Source organism: Saimiri boliviensis, chromosome 15 (assembly GCF_048565385.1).
Source record: "Saimiri boliviensis isolate mSaiBol1 chromosome 15, mSaiBol1.pri, whole genome shotgun sequence".
Taxonomy (NCBI): domain Eukaryota; kingdom Metazoa; phylum Chordata; class Mammalia; order Primates; family Cebidae; genus Saimiri; species Saimiri boliviensis.
The window spans coordinates 40,634,092-40,647,271 of record NC_133463.1 but is presented as its reverse complement, the minus strand read 5'-3'; the positions used below and the strand labels follow the sequence as shown (position 1 = coordinate 40,647,271).

General features: G+C 39.8%; 1 protein-coding gene across 3 annotated transcripts in view; it reads left to right on the top strand.

Annotated features, from left to right (window-relative positions):
• Nucleotides 1-12,271, top strand: part of CA13 (carbonic anhydrase 13) — a 69,570-nt gene extending 57,299 nt beyond the window's left edge. For 2 of the 3 annotated variants that reach the window (XM_074386915.1, XM_039464635.2), the window contains one exon: nucleotides 3,968-12,271. In XM_074386915.1, coding sequence (XP_074243016.1) covers nucleotides 3,968-4,087 — 120 coding nt within the window. In that variant the 3' untranslated portion in view covers nucleotides 4,088-12,271. The remainder of the gene's footprint in view (nucleotides 1-3,967) is intronic. The other variant, XM_074386916.1, reaches the window with a different exon arrangement.
• The last annotated feature ends 909 nt before the right edge of the window (nucleotides 12,272-13,180 follow it).

Genomic DNA, 13,180 nt, shown 5'->3' with positions numbered 1-13,180 from the left:
CACCACACCCAGCTAATTTTTATATTTTTAGTAAAGACAAGGTTTCACCATGTTGGCCAGGTTGGTCTCAAATTCCTGACCTCAAGTGATTTGCTTGCCTCGGCCTCCAAAAGTGCTGGGATTACAGGCATGTGCCACTGTGTCCGGCTGAGTAAAGTACTACTATATTGTTTTCTAAAGTGGCTGTGTCATCTTACATTCCCACCAGCAATGTATAAGATTTCTAGTTGCTTCATACCCCTGCAAGTAATTGGCATTGTCGGTTTTTCTAACTTCAGATATTCTAGTGGGTATGTGTGTATGTGTGATTTTAATTTGCATTTATCTAATGACCAATGATTTTGAACATTTTTTATATGCTTATTGGCTATGATTGTATCTCCTTTTGTTAAGTATCTGTTCAGATCATCTGTCCATTTTTACACTGGGTTGTTTGCAAGAGTTCTTTATATAGTCTGGATAACAGCTCTTCCTCAGACAGCGCAGTGGCTCACTCCTGTAATCCCAGCACTTTGAAAGGCTGAGGCAGGCAGACCACTTGAGGCCAGGAGTTGAAGACCAGCCTAGCCAACATGGTAAAACCCTGTCTCCACTAATTAAAAAAAAAAATTGATTGGGCATGGTGGCACCTGCCTATATTAGCTACTCTGAAGGCTGAGTAATATTCCATGGTATGGCTATATTATATTTTAAAAAATATATTTCACAATTGATGGATATTTGGCTTGCTTTTAATTTTTGGCCATTATGAACAATAGCAATCCATATTTGGATATTAGGAAGTGATTTGAGAATCACTTCAACCCAGGAGGTGGAGGTTGCAGTGAGTTGAGATTATGCCACTGCAATCCAGCTTGGGTAACAGAGCGAGACTATCTCAAAAAACAAACAAAAAAAAAGTGAACCCTTGGGACTTAGAAATTCTGATTCACAAGTTTGGGATAGGGCCCAGGAATCTAAATTTTTAAGAATTAACTCAAAGTATTTTCTTTTTTTTTTTTTTTTTTGAGACAGAGTCTCACTCTGTCCCCAGGCGCCAAGCTGGAGTGCAGTGGCACAATCTCGGCTCACTGCAACCTCTGCCTCCCGGGTTCAAGCAATTCTCCTGTCTCAGCCTCCCAAGAAGCTGGGACTACAGGCGCATGCCACCATGCCCAGCTAATTTTTGTATTTTTAGTATAGACAGGGTTTCACCATGTTGGCCAGGCTGGTCTCGATCTTTTGACCTCATGATCCGCCCGCCTCGGCCTCCCAAAGTGCTGGGATTACAGGCTTGAGCCACCGTGCCCGGCCAGTATTTTCATTCAGATGCTTTGGGAACATCCCTCCCAAAACTGGCTTAGAGCGAGAATGCCTGTGGACGTAATAGATCAATCTCGGAAGGTTAGTTAGAACTGGGTCGTCAAGGAGCTTGGAAGCCACACTGACACGTTTGTTTGGGGTACCTATAAAAATGTTAGAAATGTAATGTATTACAGGGATGTATTTGGAGATGTTTAAAATGATATCATGTTTGGTAATTGCTTAAAAATAGCCTTCTGTGGGTAGCATGGCCAATGGAAAGAGAGCTTAGGTGTGAGAATGATTGGAAAAATTGGCTGCGTGTTGATGATTGTTGAAATTGTTGAAGCTGGGTCATGGATTCCTAGTGATTTATGACGTTGCTTTTTCTACCTTTGTGTACTTTTGAGTATTTCAATAATAAAAAGTAAATTAAAAGGATAGGTGAAAATGTGAAAACAGAAAAAAAGTTAAAGATGTTGTATAGTCTGTGGTTAGTGCATGGCTTGTTTGTCAAGATGGCTTATTTATTGAAACTTCTCAGCTACCCCTCAAGTTTCTCATCTGTGAAATGGGCATTTTGGGGATTAACTGAGGTAATGTAAAGCACTTAACACAGTGCCTAGTCCATCATGTTTCATAACAGGAATTATTTTTATTATTACTCAATTTTAGCAGGCAGTGGAGTGCTATTAAAGAGATTTGAAGGCTGGGTATGGTGGCTCACACCTGTAATCCTAGCACTTTGAGAGGCTGAGGCAGGAGGATCACTTGAGATCAGCAGTTGAAAACTGGCCTGGCCAACATGGTGAAACCCCTTCTCTAAAAAAAAAAGGTTTGAGCATGAGAGTGACATAAAGCTGTTTACAGAACCATAGAAGAAGTGTATTTCAGCTTATTAGAGTTGCTACACAATGAAATTAAAATTTCATTATTAGAGTCAAGGAAACCAGCAAAACAGGTCATACCTGCTTCAGCCTCAAAGCTGAACTGGGGACATTCCTACTGGGAACCTGTAGGTGCTGAGTCAGCCTTAGTGACAGAGGGGCAGATTTGCTGCCTGAATAAAGCCTGGAACCACATAAGGGGATGAGACTGGTGAAGAATCAGCCAGGGATGTACATTTTAAGGCCAGGACAGTGGTGGAGGACACCAGAGCCAATCTCAGTGGAGACTGGCAAATATAGGGTCGATCTAGCTGGGCCTAATAATTGTGAGACACAGAGACATAAGGGAATGCGGTTTGGCGAGACATCAGAACAGGTCTAGGGACTCTTCCCAAAATGCACAGGCTGGTCAGAGAAAGAGCTTGTCAGATCTAGTTCTAGACTGGTGAGCTGAATGTGCTGCTGGGGCAGGGAGCCATGATCAACTTCCAGAGAAGTTGAAGAGGGGCAGGAGCTGGGGCTGTGGGAGGAAAATCAAGCCAATGTCTTCAGAGGAATGAGCAGTGTCACTGTGGAGGCAGGTTACTTGATGAGGCCTGTGGACCTGTGCTTTGATTCAGGACTCAGAATTCCTGCACAGACACTCACAATGGCCACTGCAGGCAGACCTGGATTGTCATGATCTGCAGAAGGCTAGGTGTCTTTCCTGTGGTCCCAGAGGTTACATTTTATTAGCCTCTGCTACTTGACCAGAGATTCTCTTAAGTCTCATGTGGTTATAGCTACAATGATCTGGTCTAATGAAACATGAGTAATAGTACATTGTAAACATATGTCTCCTTCCCATATCTGTACTTAAAAAAAAATAAGCTCAAAATAGCACATGTGGAAAACACAGTTGCTTGTATATATGATGGTTTATCCTATTTGCCATAGAGCATGGTTATAAACTGTTGCCTGTTTCTTATAAAGGACTTCTCTCCCCTCTGCCCCCATCTGGTTAGTACTATACATGAAACATTTTAGGCACAGGTATTTGATGAAAACCTAAAGGATGTGTCCTAGTCTGAATTTGCTTGACTCTGAGATTAGGTGGTTAACAAAGTTTAGAGAACAGAGGTTCTCATTCCTAATAATTTGTCTTCATCAAAATAAAACAAAACAACAAACACCAAAGATTTGCTTTTATTAATTGACAATATAATTTTGGTGCATATTTTTGAGAAGATAATATTTCTTTAATTTTTTCAGCTTCACTTTAGACCTGTACTAAATATTAACAAATAATATTAAACCACCAAGGGATTGTTAAAAATTTATAAGACATATTTATAATAGAAAATTTTCAGCAATACACAATAATGATGTGGGTTGATATTTATTGGCATGCAAAGATGGCTAGGATATATACTAAGTGAAAAAATTAGGCTTCAAAACAGCATGTATAGTTGAGTTCATTTTGTCATAAAACGTATGTGTGTGTGTTTATAGGTTGAAGAACATTCTCTGATTTCTAAATATTTACTCTGTAAACCACACTCTAGATGTTTCGTCTTGTTACCTTGATCATCAAATTAAAAACGCTTATATATTTAATTTTGGAACCTGCAGGTATTTGTACAGTGATGAGAATTCAGCAGAAGAGTTGCTTTATTATATATATGACATGTAAGAGAACATTTTCATTGCAATTTCTTTTTGTTCCTGGTTGTAAACATATCTTAATTCTTTACGCAGGGTAATTCATTAATATTGGTGGGGATTTCAGTGCTGAAGCTAACTCCTTTCTTCGTCTACAGCTGGCCAAATTCCGCAGTCTCCTGTGCACAGCGGAGGGTGAAGCAGCAGTCTTTCTGTTGAGAAATTACCGCCCACCACAGCCTCTGAAGGGCCGCAAAGTGAGAGCCTCTTTCCGTTAAAAGTTGTCACCAGTGAACGCCCCAAAACATGGCTGTGGAGAGGCAATGAAGCAAAACAAAAAACAAAAGTCTCTGCCAACAGCTTCTTTGTAGAATTCTAATTTATGGGAACCATTTGACTATCAGCTTCAGTGTCACAAACACAAAGTAAACCAGATCGCTCTCTCCCTTTTTGTTTTTTTTAGTGATAGGGTCTCATTCTCTTACCCAGGCTGGAGTGCAGTGGTACGATCTTGGTTAACTGCAGCCTCCAGCTCCTGGACTCAGGTGATCTTCACACCTCAGCCTCCAGAGTAGGCAGAACCACAGGCATGCACCAGCACACCTGGCTAATTTTTTATTTTATTTTTTATTTTTTATTTTTTTTAGAAATGGGGTCTTGCTATGTTGCCCAGGCTGGTCTCAAGCTTCTGGCCTCAAGTGAGCCTCCTGCCTTGGCCTCTCAAAATGCTGGGATTTCAAGTATGGGCCATCATGCCCAGCTGACCTAGATCTCTTTACTAACTTAACTTGTCTGTCTCATATTTGCATTCATGGATATTTACAGTTAAGCATTATTTGACATATACTAAAACCCATGAAATATGTCTACTTCAACCTGCATGAAAATATGGTCAACATTGCAAACTTCAGACTGTATTAAAAATTTTATCTTGCCATAGAGACTGAATTAGTCACAGCTGTCAGTGATGTTAGGTGGAAATTTAAATTTATATCTCAGATGATAGGATTGTGATGCTTTTTTCAAAACAAGTGATTCTGCTTAATATTTTGCTATTCCAATTCATAAAAAGTAGATCATATTTTCTTATAAGGTGAATTTTTGCAGTGATTATGTTGCTAACTCTCATTGCATGATACCTTTAATAAAATGAACAATGTAAGAGTTATGGGCAATGGGACAAAGCTACTTAATGTGTCTCCTTCACTGATCAAAAATATTCCATATAGTCTTGGTGAGGAATTCTTCAGGATATAAATACCTATTTTTACACTGTAATGAATTATACCATATGTAATATTCACTTAGTAATGTTAATAATGAACTGGCTAGTAATTGACAAGATGCAATGCCTGCCAGTTTATGACACTAACGTGGTTTGAAGCTAACATATTACATAGTACCAGTGGAGTCAGAGCTGCTCTCAGGAATGATGAACACGTTGCCTGTTTTTGCCTGGTGTTTTGGCAGCAAAGCAGGAAGCAATCTTGTGTGGGTCATTGTTCTGTCAATTTCTGGAAAAAATTAATTGAGTCTCATATAAATATACAGTGGGTCCATGAATCCTTCAACCCATTTCCATGGCAAAACTCACTTTTCCTTTTATACATGTCCCTCAGTCTCTTAATTTTGTCAGGTGGAGCTTGATCTTAATTTTAACCTGTGATCTTTTATTTTTGTTTGTTTTTGGTGAAGAAGGGTAAGAGTGGTATTTCTTGTCTCCTTTCTGGTACAGATGGAGGGACTTAATTAACTTAATAACTACATTTAAGACTTGAACACATACAACACTTTTGTCATCTTCTAACATAAGTTTGCCTGCATTTCCTTGATTTTGATGATTTGTTTTCATATAGCTCTCTTCCTCTGGATGTAGATTTTTTTTTTTTTCTTTTAGACAGAATCTTACTCTGTCACTGAGGCTGGAGTGCAGTGGCATAATCTTGGCTCACTGCAACCTCCACTTCCCGGGACGATTCTCTTGCCTTGGTCTCTTGAGTGACTGGGATTACAGGCGAACACCACCATATCTGGCTAATTTTTGTATTTTTAGTAGAGATGGGGTTTTGCTATATTGGCCAGGCTGGTCTCAAACTCCTGAGCTCAAGTGATCTGCCCATCCCAGCATCTCAAGTTGTTAGGATTACAGGCATGAGCCACCATTGCCTGGCCTGAATGTAAATTTTAATAATTGAACTTATTCTTCAATGTTCATCTTGATAGAATAACTGAGTATCAGTAAATTGTGTAATGATGATGTATACTGTTGCATAAGGTGAGCTCCTGAAGAGTGAAGCTGATATTTTAGTCAATATTCTTTTCCCCTCAGTGTCTAGTTTGAGGCTTTTTAGAAGATTGATCTGCAGCAATTATTTAATGAATTTAATATTTAAAAAAAATTTTATTTGCTATCTTTGGTAATTATCTCTGTTTGAAATAAAATGCACTACAAGTTAACATAACAAGTAAAATACATCATCTTTTGAAAATAGTTTCTTTTTAAAGGAATACTTACTAATTGTAACTTGTAAAACCAAAAGTTCTAATGGTTTTTAAAAACCGGTGTTGAGTGGAAAAGTGTTTCTTTGGTTTGGTAAGTAAGACCTGTGGAGTATCCTAGTCAGGGAAAGAGCCTGTTTTCTCAAAGAATCTAAGTTGCTATATCTGGAGGGGCAAGGATTCTAATTACTGTCTGTGACAATTATCACTTTGTAACTTATGGTTTCTGCTGCAGTATTGTGTCGGTTCCGTTCTATAAATTGCACCTTAATAGATCAAAAATATCTATACAGCACTGATTTCCTTGAATATTGTCTGTTAATTGATGTATCTCCTAGACGCAGAAGGTTTCAATGTGTGTTAAAATTGTTATATTGTCTCCTTTTTAAGAGTTGTAAATACTAGTGTAGCTCTCTTTTGTTTCCTGCTGCAAATATTGACTGTATGATTGTTAAGCATTTTGTATTTTAATTTAAATTGGATTCAACCACAATGAAAAAAATGAGACAAGCTTTCAACTGTATTAGGGCAGTGTACTTGAAAGACGTAGAATGTGATTGCATTTTACATTTCTTCTTTACTTTTCTTTTTGAGACAGAGCAGGCATCCCCAAACTTTTTACACAGGGGGCCAGTTCACTGTCCCTCAGACCATTGGAGGGCCGCCACATACTGTGCTCCTCTCACTGACCACCAATGAAAGAGGTGCCCCTTCCTGAAGTGTGGCGGGGGGCGGATAAATGGCCTCAGGGGGCTGCATGCGGCCCACAGGCTGTAGTTTGGGGACATGGCCTCAGGGGGCTGCATGCAGCCCGCGGGCCGTAGTTTGGGGACGTCTGAGATAGAGTTTTCCTCTGTCACTCAGGCTGGAATGCACTGGTGTGATCTCAGCTCACTGTAGCCTTGATCTCCTAGGCTCAAGCAATCCTCCCAACTGAGCCTCCAGAGTTGCTGGGACTATAGGTGTGAGCCACCACACTTGGCTAATTTTTATATTTTTTGTAGAGACAATGTCTCCAACTATGTTGCTCAGGCTGGCATTGAACTTCTGGGTTCAAGTGATTCTCCTGCCCCAGCCTCCCAAAATATGGAAAGACAGGTGTAAGCCACCACACCTGGCCACGTTTTATACTTTTAATTTAGAAAATAATTTCATACCCAGAGAAAAAATACACAGTACAAAAGAATTGTTTCCTCCCTGAAATGTTTGAAAGTAATTTGCCAGTCTGATTCTTCATCATTTCACAAACTTTAGTGTGAATTTCCTACAAGCTGGGACATTGTCCTACATAATCATAATACAACTAAATACAACTAAAACAACTGTAGGATTAGCATGGCTTTATAATTAACCACCCAATCCATTCAAGAAATAACTTGTCCATATAGTTTTTATGTTTCCTTCAGTTAGGACCTGTTTCCCAGTCTTTCCTTGGTTTTTGTGAGCTTGACACTTTTGAAGATTATAGGTCAGCTGTTTTATAGAATGTTTCCATTTGAGTTTGTTCAGTGTTTTGTGATAGATTCAGATTATGTGTTGCTGGCAGGAATATCACAAAAGTGATGCAGTGCTCTTCTCCTTGCATCCAATCAGGCACCCAAATTTGATTTGGCTCTTAAACAGTACGTTCATTTCATCACTTGATTAAGATGGTGCATTAGTCTGTTTTCACGCTTCTGATGAAGACATATCTGAGACTGGGTAATTTATAAAGAAAAAGAGGTTTAATGTACTCACAGTTCTATGTAGCTGGAGAGGCGTAACAATCGTGGCAGAAGGTGAAAGGCACATCCTACGTGGTGGTAGGCAAGAGAGAGAATGAAAAATCAAGTGAAAGGGGTTTCCCTTTATAAAACTATCAGATCTCATGAGACTTATTCACTACTGTGAGAACAGTTTGGGGGAACCACACTCGTGATTCAGTTACCTCCCACTGGGTCCTTCCCATAACACGCGGGAATTATGGGAGCTACAGTTCAAGGTGAGATTTGGGTAGAGACACAGCCAAACTATGTCAGATGGTGTCTGCTGGATGTTTTTGTTGCAAAGTTATTTTGTTCTTTGTAAATATTTGTTGGGAAGGGATTCTTTTAAGAGCATGTAAATATTCTGTTTCTTATTAAGCCTGTAATTTATTCATTTACTTCCAGCATAGGTTTAGAGATACCTGTTTTATTTAACAGGCTGTAATCTGTTATTATCATTATTTATTCTGATGCTCAATTCTTTTACTGATTTGCCCAGCAGGAGCACCTTCAAGCTGACTTGTATGTCCTTTTGACATGTCCCCATGTCCTTACTTTTGGGCAGCTATACTGTGTTCCTGGCTCATCTTACACTTTTCTTCCCCCAGCCCTAGAAACAAAAAGCCCTGGTTTTCTTTTAGTAGAAAATAGTATTGAGGAAACCAAGATCTGGGTGAGCTCACTGCTCAGTTGGAACGTTGCTACTCTGAGGCCCTCCTGTTAAACAGTGGTTGACAATGTATACATGCATATGTGACACACATGCATGCACACATATAAACATCTACGTGTCTATACTTATCTATATTAAAACATCATTTCACATTCAAGTCTCCAGTTCTAATCCAGCACTACAGTGTTCATTCTAGTTTTCTCCATTTCTTTATTTGTAATTTCCTTCTCTAACACTGAGAAACCTGGCTTCCATTATCCTCAATGTAGTTTCTGATTTGGCTCATTCTTCTGTGTGTAATGAATACCTCATTACTACCTCACCTCTCACTCTCACACTGCACAGATGCCTGTGTCACTCAGCTTGGGTTCTGGCATCCTTGGCCTGGCTGCCTCGTCCCTCCTGTCATCATGTAGTGGCTACCTTGCTTGGCTCTATCTAATAGACATTGGACTAAATTTTCAAAAAGGGAAGAGGTAAGGGAAGGAGAAGGGAAAGTTAGGCTAAGAGTCAGATTATGCTTTGAAATATTTGCTGAGCTGTTCATAAGAAAGTCCTTTTTTTTTTTTAACATAAGTTCACTGAGAATGTAGCTTTACTTACATATATTCTATCAAAAATGGTATTGGAATGGGATATTTTGTAAAAGGCTTTCAGTACCTTCTGGGTGGGGTTGCAGAAGTGTAGGGCAAGAAATAGTGGTCTTATTTCAGAGGCTGGGAAAGCATCCTGGTCCTCAGATTACTCCCTCACCAAGGTCTTTCACATTTTACTGAAGAAGACTAAATCCTTTATGTTAAGGTTTCAATACTCACTGAAATGCAAACTCCACTTAGGATAATTTTCCAAGTTACTAGCAGTGATTCACTTTAATGTGACTGATCTTCATATGTCAAGTTTTGGTGGGACTGAAGACTCTGACAGAAGAAAAGTTAACATGATATAAGAGTAAATGATGTGAGTGTTTGGATTACCAAGGTGAACTTGAACCACTTCACAATTTAGCCTATATGTGTACTGTAGCCTAATGCCCTGCACCAAGACTGATCTCTAGTAAATACTCAATTTTGATAGATACAAATCACTCTTTATTGAGTCGAATTAATTGACGATTTCTGTGATATTTCTGCTGGAAACCTGCCTTTCCCTTCCTAAAGAGAAATTATGACAACCAAGGAACTCCATCTCTGTCATCGGCTGGTAGCAGTCTTCCTGCCTGAAGATCATCAACATTTCCTTGCTTCACCACTCCTGCCAGAATAAGTTTCCCAGTGGAAGAAAGTGGGTACATTAAACTTCCTTGTTTCAAATGAGTTTGCTTCCAATATAGCTCTTCCGGGTGAAGAGGATGGTCAGTTTATCTTAGCTGTGCTCAGAGAGTGAAAGTTGCAGAAACTTTGTGGGTTTGTGTCTCAGTGAGGTCAAATGAACCATAACTCAGCTCTAAGTTATTTATGGAAGGTATGACTTAGGAAAAATATGTTACACAAAGATTTTGTGTTTTAACAAGGACTCCTGGAAATAACTGCGTTATAGAGGTCATTGTAGGCATCTATAATTGGCCGACGATGGAGGGAGTTATGGTATAGGGAGTCTTTCTAAATGCTCTAGACACAAACACGTAAGTAAATGCTCTTGGCATTTAAAAAAAAAATAGGTGGCAATGTATCAGTCAGGTTCCAACAGGAAGACAGAAATGACTCAGTATTCCAAACAGAGGGTGTAAATACTTGGGATTAATTATACAAGTGATGAAAGATGCTGAGAAGCCAGAGGACAGTGAGGCAACCGAGGGATTAACAAGAGCAGGAGGCTCGCACCTTGCATAGGAGGAGGCAGTGTTCCTGGATACCAGGAGCTGTGGAACAGCTAAGTGGAAATGAAAGTATGCCTGTGTAGTAGGATTTGATGATTTTTTTTTTTTTAAAGACGCAGTTATTATCTAAGATCTTACTTGAGGCAGAGAGAAGGGGAGAAACACTCTGGGTTCTCCCTTCATAATATCTACTAAATTCTCACTAGTGCCCGTGGATGGACCCTCACCAGAAGTCAGACACATGAAAGGCAATCCCCTTTGTGACACAGAACAGATTAGTGGAACAGTCTAGGATGAATCTAGGAACATATGGGTTTAAGACTAGCCAAGACACCATGGCTGGGAACCTCCATTACTAGGTCAGACAAAATCTATGATGTGAAGCTGTAAGTCTCCAGAGAGAGAGAAAACTATTGTTATACTTCTCTCCCACTCTGTAAATTTAATTTGACCAACATTTATTGGACGTGTTAGTTGCTAAATGTAATGCTAGGGGTTAGAGATATAAAGACGATTAAGATGTTGTGTCTGCTCTTAAACAGCTCAAAACTTCCAAGGCAAGTATAAAAACAAATGTCTCCATACAAAATATTAATTTTCTTAGTTTTATGCATCTATAGAGTGCTGTGGGAACATGGAGAAAATGAACAAGTTATTAGTCCTGGAAAAATTAACAAAGGCATGAAGATTTCCAAGTGTGGTGTATTTGGAAATTGAGTTCTTTGGTTCCATGTACCTAGTGTCTGAAGACAGGGAGATGTGTCAGTGAGGACTCTCGTTTGATAATAATAGGAACGCAGCTCAAAATAGCTAAAGCAAATAATATAATTCATTTATTTACTTATTTAGAGACAGGCTGTCTTTCTCTATCACCCAGGCTGGAGCGCAGTGACTCAAACATGGCTCCCTGAAGCCTCAAATTTTTGGGCTCAAGTTATCCTCCCACTCAGGCTCTTAAGTAGCTGGAACTACAGGCGTGTACCACCATGACTGGCTAATTTTTTTCTGATAGAGATGGATTCTTGCTATGTTAATCCAGACTGCTCCTGAACTCCTGGCCTCAAGCAAGCCTCCTGAATTGGCCAAATGCTGAGATTACAGGCATGAGCCACCACATCTGACCAATAATGGAATTTACTGATTTACACAATTGGAAAGTCCAGAGGTAAAGCTGGCTTTCATCATGGCACAGTCAGGGCCTACAATCAGAGTCTCTCTACTTCTTGGCTACCCCCCACTTCTGTGGGCTTGATTAGCAGTGAGACTTTCTCCTCATGTTGGCAGATAGATGCCTGCACCTCTGTACCTATACCACCTTCTGTAAGCCACACCAGTGGTAAAGGAGAGCTTTTATGTCTGAAGACTTCAAAAAATGTCTGGCTTGAATTCTCACTGGCCTGGATGGAGTCACACGTCCATTGTCCATCCTTCATCAAGTCCTCATGGCCAATGGAGAGAATATTGTCTCAGGGCAGCAGGGGGAGTCAGATTATTTCAAAACAGAGCAGACTACATATACACCATAGAATACTATGCAACCGTAAAAAAGGATGAGTTCTTGTCCTTTGCAGGGACATGGATGAAGCTGGAAACCGTCATTCTCAGCAAACTAACACAAGAACAGGAAACCAAACACCGCATGTTCTCGCTCACATGTGGGAGTTGAACAATGAGAACTCATGGACAAAGGAAGGTGAACATCACACACCGGGGCCTGTCAGGGGGTGGGGGACTAGGGGAGGGATAGCATTAGGAGAAATACGTAATGTAGACGATGGGTTGATGAGTGCAGCAAACCACCATGGCCTGTGTATACCTATGTAACAAACCTGCATGTTCTGCACATGTACTCCAGAACTTAAAAGTATAATAAAAAATTAATAAAATTCCTCCTTGAAAACAAACAAACAAAAACTGAGCAGACTAAGAGTGATGGGGTTGAGAGGGACACTGCAGTGAAAGAAAATGAGGGCTGGGACCTAAAGATTGAGAAAATATTCTGCACAGCAAAAGCAACAAATATCTATTTAGGCCTGAAAAAGTGGCTTGAAATAGGCCAGAAAATAATAAAATTTGTAATTCAGAGTTTCCAGGAAATAACCATCATTCAATTAAGAAAACGATGTTTCTCAAGCCAAAAGTAGAATCGGTATTTCAATAAGGTCTAAGATTTAAATTTTTTTTTTCTGTGAATGCTTTCATAAAGTGATTAATTGGCATGTGGAAGAATAGGGATGGTCAGAACTCAACCTCGAATTGGCAAACCTGGCAGTTCAGCAGGACAGAGCTACTGGATGACCCAGTCCTGTTGCTGTCCCATGTGGGATTCACATGTAGACACTGGGTTCTGAGCATTGTGGCCTGTCTCTTGCTGGCCTCTCAAGTTCCAAGAAGGCAGAGACATGTCTGTTAGATCTCATCCTCATCTCTCTTAGCCTGCTTTGAACTTGCCTGGCAGCCAGCATAGAGTGATCATGGCTCCTATTCACAGTGCCTTGTCCTGCAAGTGGTTCAAGAAGTATTTGTTGATAACCCTGATGAATGAACACATGGATAAGCACTCTGATTATGTGTCAAATTAGCATATCCTGCAACCTATTCTGCCTCAATAAAATAACGAGTGTCCACAGATTATTCA